This window comes from Equus caballus, chromosome 18, assembly GCF_041296265.1.
Source record: "Equus caballus isolate H_3958 breed thoroughbred chromosome 18, TB-T2T, whole genome shotgun sequence".
Taxonomy (NCBI): Eukaryota; Metazoa; Chordata; class Mammalia; order Perissodactyla; family Equidae; genus Equus; species Equus caballus.
Window position 1 is genome coordinate 76,729,473 of NC_091701.1, and position 19,342 is coordinate 76,748,814.

Below are 19,342 nucleotides of genomic sequence, written 5' to 3' on the forward strand. Positions count from 1 at the left end.
CAGGATGAGGTTTTACTTTTTTTAGTATGCATGATTGTTATTCATACAACTATTGTTTTATTGCTTTTTAGGTAGCTCGCCTGTAATCTTACTAGTAATATGTAAAGATGGTTAGCCTTCAAAATACTAGTGATTACTTACACAGTATTAGTTTTGTGCCAGGCACCCTGCTAGGTGCGTTAGGAACACCGTGAGTCCTTTCCCATTTTACAGACAGCAAACTGAAACAGGTTTAGGAGCTGGCCCCAGGCCACATAGCTAAGACGTGCTGGAGTTAGGACACAGCTCGAGGCAGTCTGGCTCCAGGCCTTGTGCTTACCTACTTCTTAATCAAATACATTGATAAAACTGATGGAAGAAATCCTGAAGGAAAAGAAACCCATTTTAACCGTGATCTTCTCTGGGTGATGTGATGGGAGGTTATGCTTTTAAATACTTTTAATACATATTTCCAATTTCTCTTCTGAGCTTGTTACTTTGGTAAAATACTAGTATGAGAAAGCACAGAATTTTACATTTCTTTTGTAGGATGCTGTTCTATCAATCTTACCTCCTGGAGGATTTGGGATCCCAACTTTCAAATTATTCTTGGTGGTTCACCTGTAATATTGCTTCACTACAGAAATAACCAGTAGGACTGAGCCTTATGAAATGCCCCCAGGTAGTTGGAGGAGGAGCCAAGGAAGGAAAGGGGAGGAGAATCAGCAAAGTGTCAGAAGCCAAGAAGTAGAAAGTTGTGATGACGGTGGCCAGCAGCGTCAAGTAGAGAATGAGCTAGCAGACAGCTCTAGAGACCATCGTAATGGCATTTGCTTCAGTCATTTATCGTTCGCTTTCTGTATGTGGGGCCCATAGAGATGGGAGAATAGGACAGAAATGTGGATGATAATTACAATAAACTCTTAAGTAACTACGCTAAGAATAGGCATAGGGTTTACGGGGAAAGTTTTCTAGGAAAAGGGGGTAGAACTCAGCTAACAGGGACAGCTTGAACAAATGCACTAAGTAAAGAAACAGCATAATACATTGAAGGAATTAATTCTTTATTGTCAGGGTGGAAGGCAGGAAGCAGGAAAGATGTGATCAGAAATGATGCTGAAGAGCGAGCCTGGGGCCAGTGACTCTCAAACCTTTTCTTTAGGTCACTTAAGGTGTGAGGTGATTTCATCTGTAACAGTGACGATGGCAGCAAGGAGCTTGTGGAGTTGAAGGTTGTAGATTAATTCCTTTGGATAGAGGTCCAGAAGGGCTAATGGATTAAAGGATTTTTTTACTTATTGTCGAGGTTTTGTGTTCTTTTAAAGGATGACATTGTTTCTATAATAAATGTTTATTTTTATTTACTTTTTTGAGGAAGATTAGCCCTGAGCTAACATCTGCTGCCAATCCTCCTCTTTTTGCTGAGGAAGACTGGCCCTGAGCTAACATCCGTGCCCATCTTCCTCCACTTTATATGCCTACCATGGCATGGCGTGCCAAGCGGTGCCATGTCTGCACCCGGGATCTGAACTGGCGAACCCCTGGCCACCGAAGCGGAACGTGTGCACTTAATCGCTGTGCTGCCGGGCCGGCCCTATAATAAATTTTTAAAGTTTCTTTACTGGCACGCTAGCATTTCTAAAGAACTAAAAGTACCCCCAAACACATCCTTTGTAGTTTCTTAAAGTATTGCTGAAGATTATTCTTTACTTGCACTTGTCAAGTTCTCTGAACTGTTAACTTTAAGGTGTTGCTTAGTTGTATATATCACTGCTTTCAAACTTCAACGTGCACAAGAACATCTGGAGCTGTAGTTAAGATGCGGATTGATTCAGATGCTCCAGTAGGGCCTAAGCATTTCTAAGCTCCCAAGAGATGCTGCCATTTTGAGGACCACATTTTGAGTAGCAAAAGTAAAGATGGTGACCTAAATACTTGGGAATGCTTGGGCCCAAGGTGATATATGCCAAAATTGCTAAGAAAATTTGCTAATGAGCTTTGTTATACTCACATTTAAAATTGTATTTTCCATAGCATCAGTTATTTCAAATTTACTTTATTCAGCACATTAAGGATACTGTGATAATTAATGCTATTAAAACCTTTAAATAGATATTTCAGATTTCATCTTCATATCCACACAACTCCTGTATGGCACAGAGCCTTCTAATAAGAGCTCAATAAACATGAATTAAAATGGCTTAACAGCAGTGTGAAAGCCTGAGGACAGAGCCATTTATGTGACAGTTTATTCGTCCCTTGGGTTTTTGGAGCCAGAGTCTGTGACAGGGCAGACCCTCATGACTCACGGTCATCGCTGATGGCTTCTCAGGACTAGGCTGCACGAGTCCTCTCACCTCCTAGAATGTAGGAAAATACATTCTGAACCATGCTCCTGGCTCCGCATTTGAGTTAGCTGGGGAAAAAAAGACTTCTGAAGTTGTGTTGTTTTAAAAAGTTAAGCAAAATCTCTTACCAATCCCCCGAACTCACTGATCTTGTATAAGAATGAAGTGTCCGTACATTAGAGTGACAACCGTGATGCTGAGAAAGTGCAGTTTCCGGAGTGTCGAGAACTGACGCAGCACTCGCTGCACGAGGATTCAGCACTGTGCCGAGTCTGCAAACGTCTGTCTGCATACCCAGTGCCTTTTTGGGGCCTATTTATTTATTTAGCCATTTTATTAAAAGAGCAGCCAGAGAAATCTTTCAAGGTTTCAGGTCTGTTCCATCTTGCCAGAAGGGAGGAGCAGTGGAAGATGCAGCCTCAGCAGCCGAGTCTCACTGACAGAGCGCACACCGACGCTGCAGCAGGCCAGTGAGGAGCAGCTCACAACGCGGCAAGGGCTGCCTCAGGTCTGGAAGACGTACTCAGGAAAGTTTGGAAACACTTCAAGATATTTTTAGTAAAAAACCAGTACTATAATTTAAAAAAAAGTGATTTTATCTAAATTGGCTTTTTATTTAGTAGTAAAGACTATTGACACTGCCTGCAAATAGTATAGTATAGACACAAAAATTATAAAAATAAACCAGATACTTAAGGGCAAATGCAGTTTGCAAATTATGTCATTAAAGATTTTGTATACTCTTTTATACTGTAAATTATTATAAACTAGATACATTAAGCAAAAAAAGCAAGGTGCAAACCAGCAAGTATCATGTGCTGCCACTTGTGTTTTGAAAGGAGAGACAGGTGCCTTACTCGAGCACAGGCTGCTTCTGCAGGAGCACTAACCGCCAGCAGGGTTGCCCGGGCACTTGAGCAGGGGAGGGAAGCTGACTCATGCTTCACTGAATATCCTTTGATACAATTAAAATTTTTTAGAATCATATTTGTGTACAGTTTGATTAAATATTTTGATTAGTAATTATATTTAAGACTAAAGACTTAGTATATGGATTTAACAAAATTATATGCCACAAATAAATGATTTAAAAAATTTTGAGCATTTTGGGAAATATTTTCATGAAAGAGCTTTATAAGAGAAGAGATGAGTGAAAAATGCTGATGCAGTACATACTTTATTACAGTGATGTTTAAACAAAGAGTTTCACACTTGGAAACCGATCAGGGAGTATGTGAAGACTGAGCGGACACACTGGCCAAGGCTAGCCAATTTTCCTTTCCTAAGAAAAAAGGCTTCTGTAAATAAAGAAAGAAACTGAAATGTCTTACAGTGAGTTTTAGGTCTTCTTCATAGAAAAATCAAGATAAATTTAAAGCCAGCCATTAATATGCTACTCGCTTGCATGTTAAAACAAAAATATGTTGATATACAAGAATAATTAAATTTTTATTTTCTGTTGTCTTGAAAACAATGACTAAAATGTAATTCAGGATTGTCTTTTTCTAGCCCGGCTTCTCACTTGTATCGAAAGGTGACGGCACAGACCTGAACTGTGCCAACACCATGGTCTGTGACTGTTCATGTGCTTGCTACGCTGGGTGCACACCGTGTACTCTCGTTAGGCTTTTCCCACCATCCCAACTGAATGGTGTCAAGCTCCCTCTCCCCGCCCCAGTATGTAGCCTAAACCCCAAAGGAGAAAGCCGAGTCACCTGCGTCTTCCCAGTCTTCCACCTTTCCTTAAGCCATTTCAGGAACACCAAGAGATGGTCTGCCCTCTCCATGACACTCGTCAGTCCTGACACACAACAGCAAATAAAGCAGACTGACGTGATGCCAACGTCTTTGTACTTCCACACTCTGGAACAAGCACACTTGCAAACAACCAGCTCCAGAAGTGTTAAAAGGCCCTCAAAAAATTAGGAATAATATCATCTCTAGTATAAAAGAATTCAAAAACATCCAGTTCCAAATAGTCCCTGAGCATACTGTTCATTCCAGCAAGATGTCTCCAGAGAGGTAATGAATGAAAGGCACATTTTCTCCAACTTGAGGACCGTGCATAGTACTAGCGATAGTACAGCAGCCAGGCTAACCAAGGTTCTAACCGAGGACACTCCCCCTCCCAATTTTCAATCTTGTACACTGGAAAAAGTAACATTGGATGGCAACACAACACTTCAGACGAGAGGAGTGGCAGCTGGAGCGCATCGACCCTTCGCAGAAGACTCAAGAGGAAGGACAGCTTCAAGACTCCTCTTCCTCCTTTTCCAGGAAATCAGTCAACGTTCCACTGTCAACAGGAATTAATAAATATTCCACTCCATCAGCTCCCTGAAAGATGCAAGGAGACCCTGGGTGTTAGTCATCTGGAAGAGAGATATGTGAATCCTCTTGTAGGTTCAAACAAAAAATGGATTTGGTTTCCTCAGTATGTTATATAAATACACAAGTATAAAAAGGCAAAAGGGCACACAGGCATATATATCTACTTAAATACACTGAGCTTACAGTTAAACCACTTTATCGTGGAAAAGGAGACTAGAGGGTGAGTGGGTGGGTATTTACTTTCTTCACCCTGCCTGCTCTTCCTAGAATCTTACACGATTGATCTCTTGGTTCTTTTATCCCCCTTTCGACTGGATCGTTCCCATTGGCTTTTAAGTCCTTTCACGTACCTCCCATTTTAAAGTAAGCCTCACCAGGCTCCTCATTCCTCTCCAACTGTCACGCAACCTCTTCACCTTCCCAGGGGAGCTGTCTGTAAAGGGTGGTCTCCTTTTCCTCACTTTTCACTCAACCCAGTCCAACCTAGCCACTGCCACCATTATCATGTCACCAAAAGAGACTCTGCTTAGACCACCGAGGAATTTCACGTTCCTAAATCCAATAGGTATTTTCAGTCTTCATCTTTTTTGGTCTCTTGGCAGCACCTGACTTTTTCTTAAAACATGCTTCTCTTGGCTTCTATGACATCATACCCTGGCTGACATCACAGCATTTCTTCTTGGCTCTGGCTATTTCTCTCACCTCTGGAGCCTTATCTTCTACTTGGCCAGTAAATGTTACACTTAGTTCCCGGCCCACTAATCTCAATATATGTCCTCTCTAGGTAGTCGCACCAATGCCTGGTTTCAGTTGCAAGCTAAATACGTAGGAATCAAAACTCTTGTATCTCTAGCCCAGATCTTTGCTCTGGTTTCTCGTCCAGGAATCCAACCGCCTCGTTGACATCTCTGAGGAATCTCAAAGGAAGCTCAGAGTGAGTTCATGATAAATCCAAACACATTGAGATCATGAACTCATGATCTGTCTCCCCAAAAATGTTTCTCTTCCAGTTTCTCATCCAATGATCCCACATCTCTCTGGTTGTGCAAGCCACAAACCAGGAATTACTCGACACTTTCCTTTCCCTTGGTTCCCATATCCAAACCATCAACAATTGTTGTCAGTTCAGCCTCAAGTACCTCTTGAATCCAACCCTTTCCTCTCTTCACCCTAGTCCAGGTTACCATCATCTCACCCAGACTACTAACGCCTTCCTAGCTGGTCCCTCTGCATCGAGTGTTGACAATCCACATCCCACTCCACCCCATTCCACTCTCCATGCCAGAGTCAGAACAATTTTTCTAATGCTTGCCATTATTTTAGAACAAAGATTAAAGCCCTTTCCTTGGCCTAAAAGTCGCGCATGGTCTAGCCCTTACATCACTACTCTTTCAGCCTCATCGTGCGCCATGCTGGTCCTCTTTGTGTTCCAGGGTCTCTTTCCCTGCTGTTTCTGCTGGGAGCGCTCTTCCCTTCCCTCTCTAACTAGTTATCTCCTAGTCTTCCTTTAGATCTCAGTTCAGTGGTCTCTTGTGATAACCATAACGAGGTCAAATCTACTTACCTTAATGTGCTCTTTCAGAACCATGTATCTTCCAATCATAGGACTTACGACAGTTAAAATTTTACGTGTGTGTGATTATTCAACCAATGTGCATCTCCTCCATTAGACTTTAAGCTCTCTGAGAAAAGGACTTAGGTTTTTGCTTACTACTGTATCCTAATACTTAGTGTGATATCTGACATAGTTAGTGCTCAATAAGCATAGATCAGATTAATGAATGGGGTGGAAGGAAGAGAGGGAGAGGGGAACAGAACTATTTAACTCACAACAGACTTCTAATGGCCTAGGACTCTGGACGAGAACTTTAAGTTTCCTGCTCGGCTCCGCGGCAGAGCACTTCCACCCTCTCTGTTTCTACAGAACTCAAGCGGCACACTGCCTAAGGAGATGCCTGTGACCCATCACGGAACTTCAGTTTCATAATCAGATCTGGGTCAAAGGCATACTTGTCCCTGAGTAAATGCAATACACTATACCTTTGCCACAACAGCAAAGTCTCACCTTCTTTGTTCTTATAAGCTTGTGGTCCCTAAATTCAGTTAACTGGGCCCGAAGTGTCAGATCACTATTGACAAGGAAGGCCTCCCGACACTGCTGATAAAAATCTTGAAAAGACAGTCCTGGAGAGTTCAAAAGGAGACAGAATTTCATTTAAGTGAACATAAGTCACCATTTAAGACATGACCCCAGTATATGGATACCCACACCAAGCAACACAGAAAAAAATGCTGTTGCCATAGTATGTCAAGGCAGACAGTAAGCATCGGTCTAAAAAAGGAGATACCTCTGGAAGAATACTTAGGTGTTATACCCTGTGGCTTATATTTTTTAAAGAGAACTGACTGGTTCAAAGTAGTCAACTGTGACCAAGTATAACATAATCCTGTGGGCAGTTTTAAACAGTGCGAATAAAGTTGACTTTTAAAGAGGGAACTAGTAAGTCATGAGAACTGAATGATTATTAAAATGTTTGTTTAAATTAACACACTATTTTTACTCAAGGGGAAGGAAATCTCCTAAGATGCCCATATGAAATATATGTAATTGGTAGACCCATCCATAGTTGGCATAGGAAAGTTAAAAGGTAAGCTGGGTTTGCCTTTCGATTCACATTGGCAAACAGCCTGCTCAGCAGTGTCTCTACAGGGCCGCCAGGAGATGTGCCACGTGGCAGACACAGTGAGCACAGAGCAAACCTTCTATTCACTACTATGAAAAACTGCAGTGCTGTTACTAGATTCCAGAAAAAGCAATCTGTGGGGTAAAACAAAAGTCAGACAACTGAACATCACAAAGATTGGGTACCAGTGTAAGACGGGCTCTCCTGGTTGTCCAGCTGATACTTGCTTAGGAGCCTAAAAATTCCCCTAAGGAAAAAAACAAACAGGAATTCAAATCCAAATTGCTAACATCAAAAGACACACAAAAAGAGTGTGAAATACTTGGCCTGTCTGCATTATCTTCTGTTCCTTTCTCCAAGGAACATCATATCCTGGCCTTCTTAAAAAGAAGCTTTTTAATTTCCTTTTAAGGAAAATCTAGTACTTTTTTCAATTAAGTTAAATTTAATTAAGGTTAGTTTACTATAGGAAACTTGGAATACATAATAAAATCTAAAGAGGAAAATATCAATCCCATAACCCTAAAATAACAGCCACTAACATCTGACGTGGAGATTCTATCCGCCTGTGCCGCTCTCTCGGAGGCAGGTGGAGACACACGAGTTCATGCATTTCTATATGGTTCACACCGTGTACACCTCACCCTTTCACTTACTGATTTCTCCATGTCTTTAAAAACTCTTCCCAGATCATTTTTAATGGCTGCTCATCTACTGTATCGTAAACTTCCCATTTCCCTACTGGCTTTGATGCTTACAGTACTGCCAATTTTAACTATTAAAAATAACTCCACATTAAAGAAAACTGCACACAAATATTCTTTCATGTCTGGAATTATTTCTGTAGGGGAGTGCGCTAAGTGGCATTATGGGGTTGGAAGCAGTGTTACACAAACTAAGATTCCCAGGAATCCCTGGGTGTGGCAAAAATTTTAAACCTTTGCATTTTCATTTTTACAATCATCTAGAATAATTACTGTAAACATTTCAGATCATCTGAACGACCACTTTATAATTAAGTACTCCCTCTGAATCTACAGCTACATTTCGGTTAAGATTTTTGATCAGGGGCCGGCCCGGTGGTGCAGCGGTTAAGTGCGCACGTTCTGCTTTGGCGGCCCGGGGTTCACCGGTTAGGATCCCGGGTGCGGACATGGCACTGCTTGGCACGCCATGCTGTGGTAGGCATCCCACATAGAAAGCAGAGGAAGATGGGCACGGATGTTAGCTTAGGGCCAGTCTTCCTCAACAAAAAGAGGAGGATTGGCAGATGTTAGCTCAGGGCTAATCTTCCTCAAAAAAAAGAGATTTTTGATCAGTCACATTCACACCAAGTAAAGACTAAACGATACTGAACGTTGCAAAACGAAGAAAAATTTCAAAGTAGTTTAAATTAAAAAACAAAAAGCATTGGAGGCTACCACGCAGACACACAGGTATGCCAAACTGAGAAACACCTGCGTTAGAGCAGTCAGCGTCACATTCAACGCCGTGAGTGCTTCTACTGCGTGGATGCCCAGCTTCACATGTAACGACCTGCGACGGTCCATTAGCAGTAAGTGTAACAGTAAAATTGAACGAAGACTTTTTCTGTTCCCAGTTCCATCAAAAATTCTGATTAGATACCTATTTGATGCATATTTCAGTTTAATGCAATGCTTAGCTTAAAGTGTACAAAAACAACTTTATAGAGTGACAAAACTCATTAAAGTGAACATCTGGGGGTTAACACGAGGGAGTCTTATCATGATACAACTGAGCATCTCGACTGTGGTGGTAGTTACACAAGGCTGCACGTGACAGAAGTGCGCAGAGCTAGCGCTCACGCTCACACGAGTGAGTGCAGGTACCCACAGCGGGACCTGACTGGGCCCTGCGACTGTGCCAGCGCCGGCTGCCTGCTTCAGGACTGCGCTTGGCGGGAGACGCTGGCACGGAGGCCGGCTGGGAGAGGGGTGCCCAGGACCTCCTTGCGTGTTTCTTTGTAACCTCCTGTGAATCTGTAATTATTTCAAAACAAAAAGGTTTTAAAAAACCAGATACACATAAAATAAAAGTAACTAAATGGAAAAGAAAGTGCTAGCAAAAGAAAAGAGAAAGATCTATTTGAAAGTTCCTGTGTACCCCGTCCTCCACCTATTCCCCTCCCTTCTTCTTCTTTTGCTGAGGAAGATTCCTCCTGAGCTTATATCTGTGTCAATCTTCCTCTATTCTTTAGTATGTGGGCCGCCAGCACAGCACAGCTGCTAACAGAGCGGTGCAGGTCCGAGCCAGGAAGCCAAACCCAGGATGCCAAAGCAGAACGTGCTGAACTTAACCACTAGGCCACCAGGGCTGGCCCTCCCTTCCCTTCTTTTCCAGGGTCAGTACTATCCTGAATTAGGTACTTTTTGTTTCCATGTACATTTAAAAATTTTATTCAGGGGCTGGGCTCGTGGCTTAGTGGTTAAGTCCAGCAGGCTCTGCTTTGGCGGCCCAGGTTCATGTGATCAGATCCTGCGTGTGGGCCTACACCACTCATCAGCCATGCTGTGGCAGTATCCCACATACAAAAATAGAGGAAGACTGGCACAGAGGTTCACTCAGGGCTAGCCTTCCTTAAGCAAAAAAAGAGGAAGACTAGCAACAGATGTTAGCTCAGAGCGAATCTTCCTCACCAAAAAAAGGGGAAAAAAATAATAAAATAATAAAATTTCAACACTATATAGTATTGTTTTACATGCTTTTTGTTTTTCCATCTACCATCCTGTCTGGTTTAGCATTTGCCCTGTTTTGGACACTAAGTGATGTTGTCACACTGCTGTTACCCCACATAAGTCACACTCGTGGCTGCCAATGCTGCTTCTAGATCCAGAACACAGCGGGGCTGTGGTTTCAACTCTCTCACTGCTTTATGAGTCTGTTCCACCGAGATGTTCATATTTTGGAGCCAGTCTATATCTTTTTATTTTTTGTTGTTTCACATTTTATCTTTTATGCTGGATGTTTGGAACAAAAAAGGATGAATTAAAGTGTGAAAGTACTATGCCATCTTGACCAGAAGTGTCCTCTCATTGCGCTTTAAAGAAAAAAAAGTCTTTGCTAGTCTCACCTGTTTATTCTTTAAGAAACTTTGAATTTTCTGTCAAATTTATAACGTAAAAATATCGTTTATGTTTTGATTAATTTATAGGTCTAATACATTTCTAACCTGGGAGAAATTGCTATCTTTATAACATTCAGCTCACTCATGCAAGAACACAATATTTCTCTTCATCTACTGGAATCTTATCTATTCTCAACAAGGTTTGTTGTGTTTTTTTGTTTGTTTTTTTAAAGATTGGCAGCTGAGCTAATAACTTGCCAATCTTTTTTTTTTTCTTTTTCTCCCCAAATCCCCTCAGTAGATAGTTGTATACTTTTAGTTGTGGGTCCTTCTAGTTGTGGCACATGGGATGCCACCTCAGCATGGCTTGATGAGTGGTGCCATGTCCACGCCTGGGATCCGAACTGGCGAAACCCTGGGCTGCCGCAGCAGAGCGCGCAGACTTAACCACTCAGCCATGGGGCCAGTGCCGGGTTTGTTGTTTTCTAACACATCGTCTTGCTAAAAATAGTTCTAGCATTCTATGCTTTGGGGGAGGGGAAGTTTGCTACTAAAAGCCTCTTTCAACAGGTTAATTATCACGCAAAATTTATTTTTTTCAGGCCTATGCTATATTCAGCTTTTCAGAGCTTTTATTAATTCAGACATGCCTCCTGGTTAGGCTGCTGAAAGGGCTTCCCTGGAGACATCAGACAAAGATGTTTAGGAGCGTGCGCTTTCGAGCCAGGTAGATTTGGACCAACATCTCTATGCCTTTTTCCATCTACCTTAGAGTGGTTATGAGTATCAAATGAGCTATTTCATGTAAAGCATCCCATGTTTGAATCAAAATGTTCAATATTAATTAAAAATAATCATCAAATACATCATGGATGTTTGCATATGTCCAAACTCATCAAATTACGCACATTAAATATGTGCAGTTCTTTGTCTCTTAACTATACCTCAATAAAGGTATAAAAAAAGAAAAAATAACCATCGAATTTAAGCAAAATTCATCAAAATTCTGCTTTTTCCTCCACAATGATCCCCGAGTTGTTCTTATTCAGAAATATAAAAATCTATTAAGAAAAAGAATGCTAGTACTCCTGCTTTATTACTGGGCAACTGACTAGTCTGCCTACTGTATACCCAGTACTGCAACATTATTACTACTATTTCTCCTAATCTTTCAAACTAAGTAGGCACTTTAGTATTGCCATTAAAACCTAAGAGTGCATATCTTAAAATGTACAGAGTTTTTGAAGACAGAAACTACAGTTTCCCTCTTACCTTGCGTTAGGGGTAAGGCTTCGTAAGACATGAGTTAGGGAACTAAGTGGTAGTGATCCCGACTGTTTAACCAGAAGCGAATTCTCATAGGAGGTTTCTTCAGTATAAGGACTATATGTAGTAGTTTCATACCAGAGCCAGTTATAAAGACTCTGCTTTGCGTGGTCCCACACTAGAGCACAGGATCAAAGAAAACCAAGAATTACCAATTGTTGTCATGTTACTACATTCCACTTTAGGAAAGAATCAGAAAGCATTAAATAAAAAATGAATTCTGAAATTGTTCATTTTTGCCATATCCCCATCCAAATCAGTACCTCACAATCTAATTTCACTGTCAATCAACATCTGAATCTTTACGTGTATATTAAATACAAATTAAAATATATTAGTGCTACCAAGTCTCTTTTAAAAAAATTTAATAATTTAACATTTTGTTTTATAGGATTATCCAATGTCTCTGAATTAAATGAATAAAAAAACTGCTGCAATAGCACGAAGAGTAGAAAGAGACCAAAATCAGGAGTCTCCTCTCCTTCATGAAACTTCAGGTGTAAAACACTCCCTTTACAACCTGAATTGTTATTTATGTTCTAAATCAGATTGAGGACACCTATATTTTTGGTAACCTGTGTCCTCAAACATGAAACAAAGGAAAAGTGTACTGAAAAAGAATAAAAATGTGACTTACAACATTAAGAAAATTAATTTTGTAAGACTGATATCTTGAGAAAGAAAAATAGTAACATTTAACTCACTGAGAGGAGCATTGAGGTGATCAATAGATGCTATGAGGTATATGTTATGTAAAGATGACAACTGGCCGATAATTTGCTGGCTTTTGTCTCCTCTCAACATTTGACTATCCAAATTGTGGATGAGAAGGAAGAGTTCTAATGAAGAATCTAAAAAGAAAGAGAATTCAATTATTATTTTCAGTATTTGTGAAGTCCCTAGCACACACAATGCTAAGTATTAAAGAATATGTCAAAGTATTATAGGACAAAACAACCATTGCTTAGAGGAATGCAGTTTATCTAAGAAGATAACGCAGTCATTCACAAAATAAGTAAGACACTATTAAAGTCCTAAAATAAAAGAACTTCATTGGAATCAGCAGGCACTAGAGACCATGGCTAGAGACTTAACTGGAATGGTTAGCACTTGAATCAGATCACAAAGAAAGCAGTTTTTGTTTTTTTTAAGGAAGATGAGCCCTGAGTTAACATCTGCTGCCAATCCTCCTCTCTTTGCTGAGGAACACTGGCCCTGAGCTAACATCCGTGCCCATCTTCCTCTACTTTATATGTGGGACGCCGCCTCAGCATGGCCTGACAAGCGGTGACATGTCTGTACCTGGGATCTGAACCAGTAAACCCCGGGCCGCTGAAGTGGAACGTGCAAACTTAACCACTGTGCCACTGGGCCAGCCCGAAGAAAGTAGTTTTAATAAGGCATAGAAAATAAGCCAAGATGCATATTGGACTGGAGGTGAATCTGTGCATGTTGAATTACAAGGAGGGAGGAAAGGGGGGAGGACACAAAAACAAAACAAAAGAGCTCAAATTAAGAAATAATATAGAAAACCCTGATTATCACAAAGCTAAAGTAGACAAAAAAAAAGGGAGGGGAGGTGTTTGGGATATTGCTCAAGGCATCAGGAAGGTCAGAGAAGTAAAATATCATAAAAGTCAATGAAGAAAGAATTTGGAGGATGGAGTTATCAACACCATCAAATACTGCAGAGATCAAGATAAAGGATAAGCCAAGGTCAATGAGGTTATTAGTAAAAAGGAAATTACAGGTGATCCTCAAGCACGCAGTTCAGAAAGCACAAAAGCAAGAAATTAAGAAGGAAATAGGTAAAAAGTAGAAGGCAGGACATGTCTTCAAAAACTCTGAAATCACATTGAAACAGGAAAATAAAACAGTGTGGAAAGGCAGTGGAATCAGGTAAGTTTTTTTTCTTAAGATGGAAGAAGTCCTATACGTGTTAAAAAGCCATTGGTAGTCTCTCAGGAGTTGGTAAGAAAGGGGACCTTTGGAATCTATGATCGAGGATGAGCCTTGTAGAGAGAACAACTATATTGCTCTTCCACTGGAGGGTAGAAGCAGAACGATAATAAAGTGACAAAGATTCTGAGATGATGCATTTTGCAAGTTCAAGGTTCCTTCAATTCTAGAAGCTATCACAGCCAACAGTATTTAAATTATATATAAAAATTTAAATGACATATAAATATATAAAATGTTTTATATTATAAATATATACATATTTTACATTATTTCATGTTTTATTTATATTATTTACATTTAATTATAAAAATATAAAATTATAGTTATAGTTCATAATTATATATTTATATTATCTACGTCTACATAAAATATTCTTATATAACTATAAATTTTGTATAAATATATTCTATTACAATATTATATATAATATGTATAATATATACTATTACAGGCATAGCTCACTTTATTGTGCTTCACAGATACTGTTTTGTTTTTTTTTTCTACAAATTGAAGGTCTGTGGCAACCCCATGCTGAGCAAGTCTATCAGCACCATTTTTCCAAGAGCATATGCTCACTTTGTGTCTGTGTCACATTTTGGCAATTCTCACAATATGTCAAACTTTTTCCCTGTTATTATATTTGCTATGGTAATCTGTGATCAGTGATCTTTGATGTTACTATTGTAACTGTTTTTGGGCACCACGAACCACGCCCATACAAGATGGCAGACTTAATCGATAAACGCTGTGTGTTACTGCCCCACCAGCCGGCCGGACCTGCCATTCCCCATCTCGCTCCCTCCCGCGGCCTCCCTCTTCCCTGAGACACAACACTGAAACTAGGCCAGTTAGTAACCCTACACGGCCTCTGAGTGTTCCAGTGAAAAGGAAAGCTGCACACCTCTCAGTGTGAATCAAAAGCTGGAAACAATTCAGCTTATTAAGGAAGGCAAGTCGAAAGCCAAGACAGGCTGAAAGCTAGGCCTCTTGCACCAGTTAGCCAAGCTGTGGATGCAAAGGAAACGTTCTTGAAGGAAATTAAAAGTGCTACTCCAGTGGACAAACGAATGACAAGAAAGTGAAACAGCCTTATTGCTGATACGGAGAAAGTTTTAGTCGTCTGGACAGAAGATCAAACCAGCCACAACAATCCCTTAAGCCAAAGCCTAATCCGGAGCGAGGCCCTAACTCTCCTCCATTCTCTGAAGGCTGAGAGAGCGGAGGAAGCCGCAGAAGAGTCTGAAGCCAGCAGAGGCTGGTTCATGAGGTTTAAGGAAAGAAGCTGTGTCCATAACATAAAAGCGCAGGGGACGCAGCAGGTGCTGACGTGGACGCTGCAGCACATTATCCAGGAGATCTAGCTGAGATCAGTAATGAAGGGGCCACACCAAACAGCAGATTTTCAATGTAGACGAAACAGCTTTAGACTGCAAGACGCCATCTAGGACTTTCACAGCTAGAAAGGAGAAGTGGATGGCTGGCTTCAAAGCTTCAAAGGAGCCCCTAACAAGGGGCTAATGCAGCTGGTTTCCTTAAGTTGAAGCCAATGCTCATTCACCATTCCAAAAATCCTAGGGCCCTTAAGAACTATGCTAAATCTACTCTGCATGTGCTCTATAAATGGAACAACAAAGCCTGGATGACAGCTCATCTGTTTATAACCTGGTTTACTTAATAGTTTAAGGCCATTGTTGAGACCCACTGCTCAGAAAAAAGGATTCCTTTCAAAATATAACTGCTCATTGACAATGTACCTGGTCACCCAGGAGCTCTGATGGAGTTGTGCAATGAGACTAATGTTTTCCTGCCTGCTAACACAACATCCATTCTGCATGGATGGATCGAGGAGTCATTCTGACTTTCAAGTCTTACCACCCGAGGAACACAGACGCTATAGCCGCCATAGATAGTGATTCCTCCGGTGGGTCTGGGCAAAGTAAACTGAAAACCTTCCGGAAAGGATTCACCATTCTAGACGCCATTAAGAAAATGCGTGATTCATGGGAAGAGGTCAAAATATCAACATTACCAGGAATTTGGAAGAAGCTGATTCCAACCCTCATGGATGACTTTAAGGGGTTCAAGACTTCAGTGGAGGAAGTAAGTGCAGATGTGGTGGAAACAGCAAGTGAACTAAAATTAGAAATGGAGGGGCTGGCCCCGTGGCCGAGTGGTTAAGTTCACACGCTCCGCTTCAGTGGCCCAGGGTTTCACTGGTTTGGATCCTGGGTGTGGACATGGCACTGCTTACAAGGCTATGTTGAGACAATGTCCCACATGCCACAACTAGAAGGACCCACAAGTAAAATATACAACCATGTACTGGGGGAATTGGGGGAGAAAAAAAGCAGGAAAAAAAAAAAAAGGAAGATTGGCAACAGTTTTAGCTCAGGTGCCAATCTTTAAAATAAATAAATAAATAAATAAAATTAGAAGTGGAGCCCGAAGATATGACTGAATTGCTGAAATCTCATGATAAAACTTTAATGAATGAGGAGTTGCTTCTTATGGGTGAGCAAAGAAAGTGGTTTCTTGAGATGGAATCTACTCCTGGTGAAGATGCTGTGAAGACTGTTGAATGACAACGAAGGATTTAGAATGTTACATAAACTTAGTTGATAGGAATCACTATCTATGGCGGCTATAGCGTCTGTGTTCCTCGGGTGGTAAGACTTGAAAGTCAGAATGACTCCTCGATCCATCCATGCAGAATGGATGTTGTGTTAGCAGGCAGGAAAACATTAGTCTCATTGCACAACTCCATCAGAGCTCCTGGGTGACCAGATACATTGTCAATGAGCAGTTATATTTTGAAAGGAATCCTTTTTTCTGAGCAGTGGGTCTCAACAATGGCCTTAAACTATTAAGTAAACCAGGTTATAAACAGATGAGCTGTCATCCAGGCTTTGTTGTTCCATTTATAGAGCACATGCAGAGTAGATTTAGCATAGTTCTTAAGGGCCCTAGGATTTTTGGAATGGTGAATGAGCATTGGCTTCAACTTAAGGAAACCAGCTGCATTAACCCCTTGTTAGGGGCTCCTTTGAAGCTTTGAACAGCGGCAGGGTTTGAGAGGACTGACTCCCAATTTTGAAAGAAGCTCCACTGTGGGTAAAATGTTGTCAGACAGCATCGCAGGCTACAGAGAAATTGTTTGTGAAAGGAAGAGTCAATGACACAGCAAACTTCACTGTCTTATATTAAGAAATTGCCACAGCCACCCCAGCCTTCAGCAAGCACCACCCTGATCATGATCAGTCAGCAGCCACCAACACCGAGGCAGGACTCTCCACCAGCAAAAAGATTACAACTCACCGAAGGCTCAGATGATGCTTAGCATTTCTTTTTCAACAAATAAAGTATTTTTCAACTAAGGGATATACATTGTTTTTTTTTTAGACATAGTGCTATTGTACACTTAATAGACTACAGTATAGTGTAAACATAACATTTATATGCACTGGGAAACCAAAAAATTCGTATGACTAATTTTATTGTGATATTTGCTTTACTGTGGTACTCTGGAACCAAACCCACAATAACTTCGAGGTATGCCTGCATATAATGTATATAAGTATATTATATATAGTATATATAAATATATATATAACCACGTAGACATCTATTTTAATGAGTATACAAAAAAATTTGAAATTATCCATCAAATCAGTTAAGCATAACCAGTTACTCCCTTTAATTCTTAAGCAATGACTAAATGACAATTGTTAGAACCTAAATAATTTTATTTCTAATTTTCTGAAATGCTCACATAACCAAAACAATCACATTAAACAATAACAAAAATGTTTTTTTCCCACTCCACAGATTTTAGTATATGAAATTATTCACATACAGTGATCTCTACTCAGAATAAAGAAATAAGAACGTTTTATAAAAATATTAAACAATATAAAAATATCAGACAAAGATCTATCAATCAACCAGAGGCACTTCACACTGACCGCACAAAACCTGAAATTAAGCTGAAATAAGAGGCTTTTGGCTACACAAATTCAAGGCAGTAGGAGTAATTCCTGCTAGGTAAGTGAGGTTCACAGAAAAAGCTCATAGAAAAAGAAAGGACAAATTATTTTGGAGAAATCCAAATCAGCACTGAGAGAGTTGCCATTATTAAAGCAATCCTCAATTTTGTGTAAACTAATAAATGAAGAAGTAGAGGTGTATGCCTAGCTTCACCCTAAAAATAGACAAATTTACTTCCTATTACCTTCTTTAAATTTGTTTGTTATCCAGTCCAGCTGGTCCAGTACACTGCGGAAGGTACCCGTGTGATCAAGGACTTCTTGTGTTATAGAATTCAGGATCTATAGCACACAAGTGGAAGATGGACATCAATTACAACTTATTCTTATAATATATTCATGGGAGATATATACAACTAGCAAATCAATCCTTCTTTATAAATTAAAAATGAATTTGGATTTCCCATCAAGTCTGAAAAATCACTTTAAAAAATTCTACCGGTACTTAAATATATCTAAAATTCATTTTTTGGATAAGTTATGACTAAAAGGAAAAAGGGATGAATAGCAAAGATGTAAAGATAATATAAGAGGGCAGAAAAAACAAAAATACCCCAACAATATGAGAAACATTAGAAAACTGCAGATTGATCACAGGAAACAGGACATAAACATTAAGGACAGTTTTAAAAAGGAATATGACATTGGTTAATATCCAGCACCCAAAAGGTTTAAAGTAATTTTTGAATGGTGAAGAGATATAAGCATTTGGAGTAAAAATGATCTATAATAAATATAAAACTACAAACTATTACTTATATTTTTGTTATTTTTAGAGTACCAAAGTGACATAAAAGCATAATAAAATTGAATGTACTAATCCTGTCCTTCAGAGAAGCGCGGCTGGTATCAGGTGTAGCGAACAAAGCTAACAGCTCCCTAAGATTTAATACATTATCAGTTACAGAACAGGAAATTCAGAGACTGGGATTCAAAGCTGGAGCCCTCTCAGTGCAAACAACGATCTTACATTAAGCACTGTGCAATCCTACTAGTGTGAAGGCTACAAACCAAACTCAACGCTCCAGAACGAGAAGTAGCATCCTCATTAACGTGGGGGTATGGAGGGCAGGGGATACAATGTTGTTCCTTTTAACATTTTTGAAACTTACTGATTTCACACTGATTCCAGGAAAGAAGCCATTGATGACAACATGAACGGAATCTTGCAGCATGGAGGTTCGAAACCTTTCTAGTAAATCTCTCTTAGAACCCAAACCATAAAGGACAATGTTGAACCCCAGGCTGTTAGGAAAGACAGCATTCATGAAATTAAAGTTCAGTACCTCTTACTGCCAATTTTATCAACAACCAGTTTCCTTAATTTAAGCTCATGAAGAATACAGGAAGAACTGGGATGGCTAAGCAACTATACCGATTCCCAACTTACAGGAGCTAAAAGCACCATTTTATTATCATACACCAAGCCTGCAGCTTCAACTCCAGCAGCCTTCTCTCCAGCTCCTGTTCCCTTCCAGACAGGTGCCTGGAGGCCAGGGAGAATACGGTAGGTACAAGGCACTAGAGAGCCTTACAGGCTGGGGCAGAGTTCTAACTGACAGATTAAACTGGAAAGGTAAGCAG

At 40.2% G+C, this 19,342-nt stretch overlaps 1 protein-coding gene across 9 annotated transcripts in view; it reads right to left on the reverse strand.

Moving 5' to 3' along the window:
• Window positions 1-3,488: 3,488 nt before the first annotated feature.
• ORC2 (origin recognition complex subunit 2) overlaps window positions 3,489-19,342 on the reverse strand; it is a 53,745-nt gene continuing 37,891 nt past the window's right edge. For 6 of the 9 annotated variants that reach the window (XM_023622343.2, XM_001503615.6, XM_023622344.2 and 3 more), the window contains 7 exons: window positions 18,871-19,003; window positions 17,944-18,040; window positions 12,458-12,604; window positions 11,700-11,871; window positions 7,528-7,589; window positions 6,724-6,842; window positions 3,489-4,664 (listed from right to left, as the gene is read on the reverse strand). In XM_023622343.2, the coding sequence (XP_023478111.2) occupies window positions 4,578-4,664; window positions 6,724-6,842; window positions 7,528-7,589; window positions 11,700-11,871; window positions 12,458-12,604; window positions 17,944-18,040; window positions 18,871-19,003 (817 nt within the window). In that variant the 3' untranslated portion in view covers window positions 3,489-4,577. The remainder of the gene's footprint in view (window positions 4,665-6,723; window positions 6,843-7,527; window positions 7,590-11,699; window positions 11,872-12,457; window positions 12,605-17,943; window positions 18,041-18,870; window positions 19,004-19,342) is intronic. The other 3 variants (XR_011428341.1, XR_011428342.1, XR_011428343.1) reach the window with 1 other exon arrangement.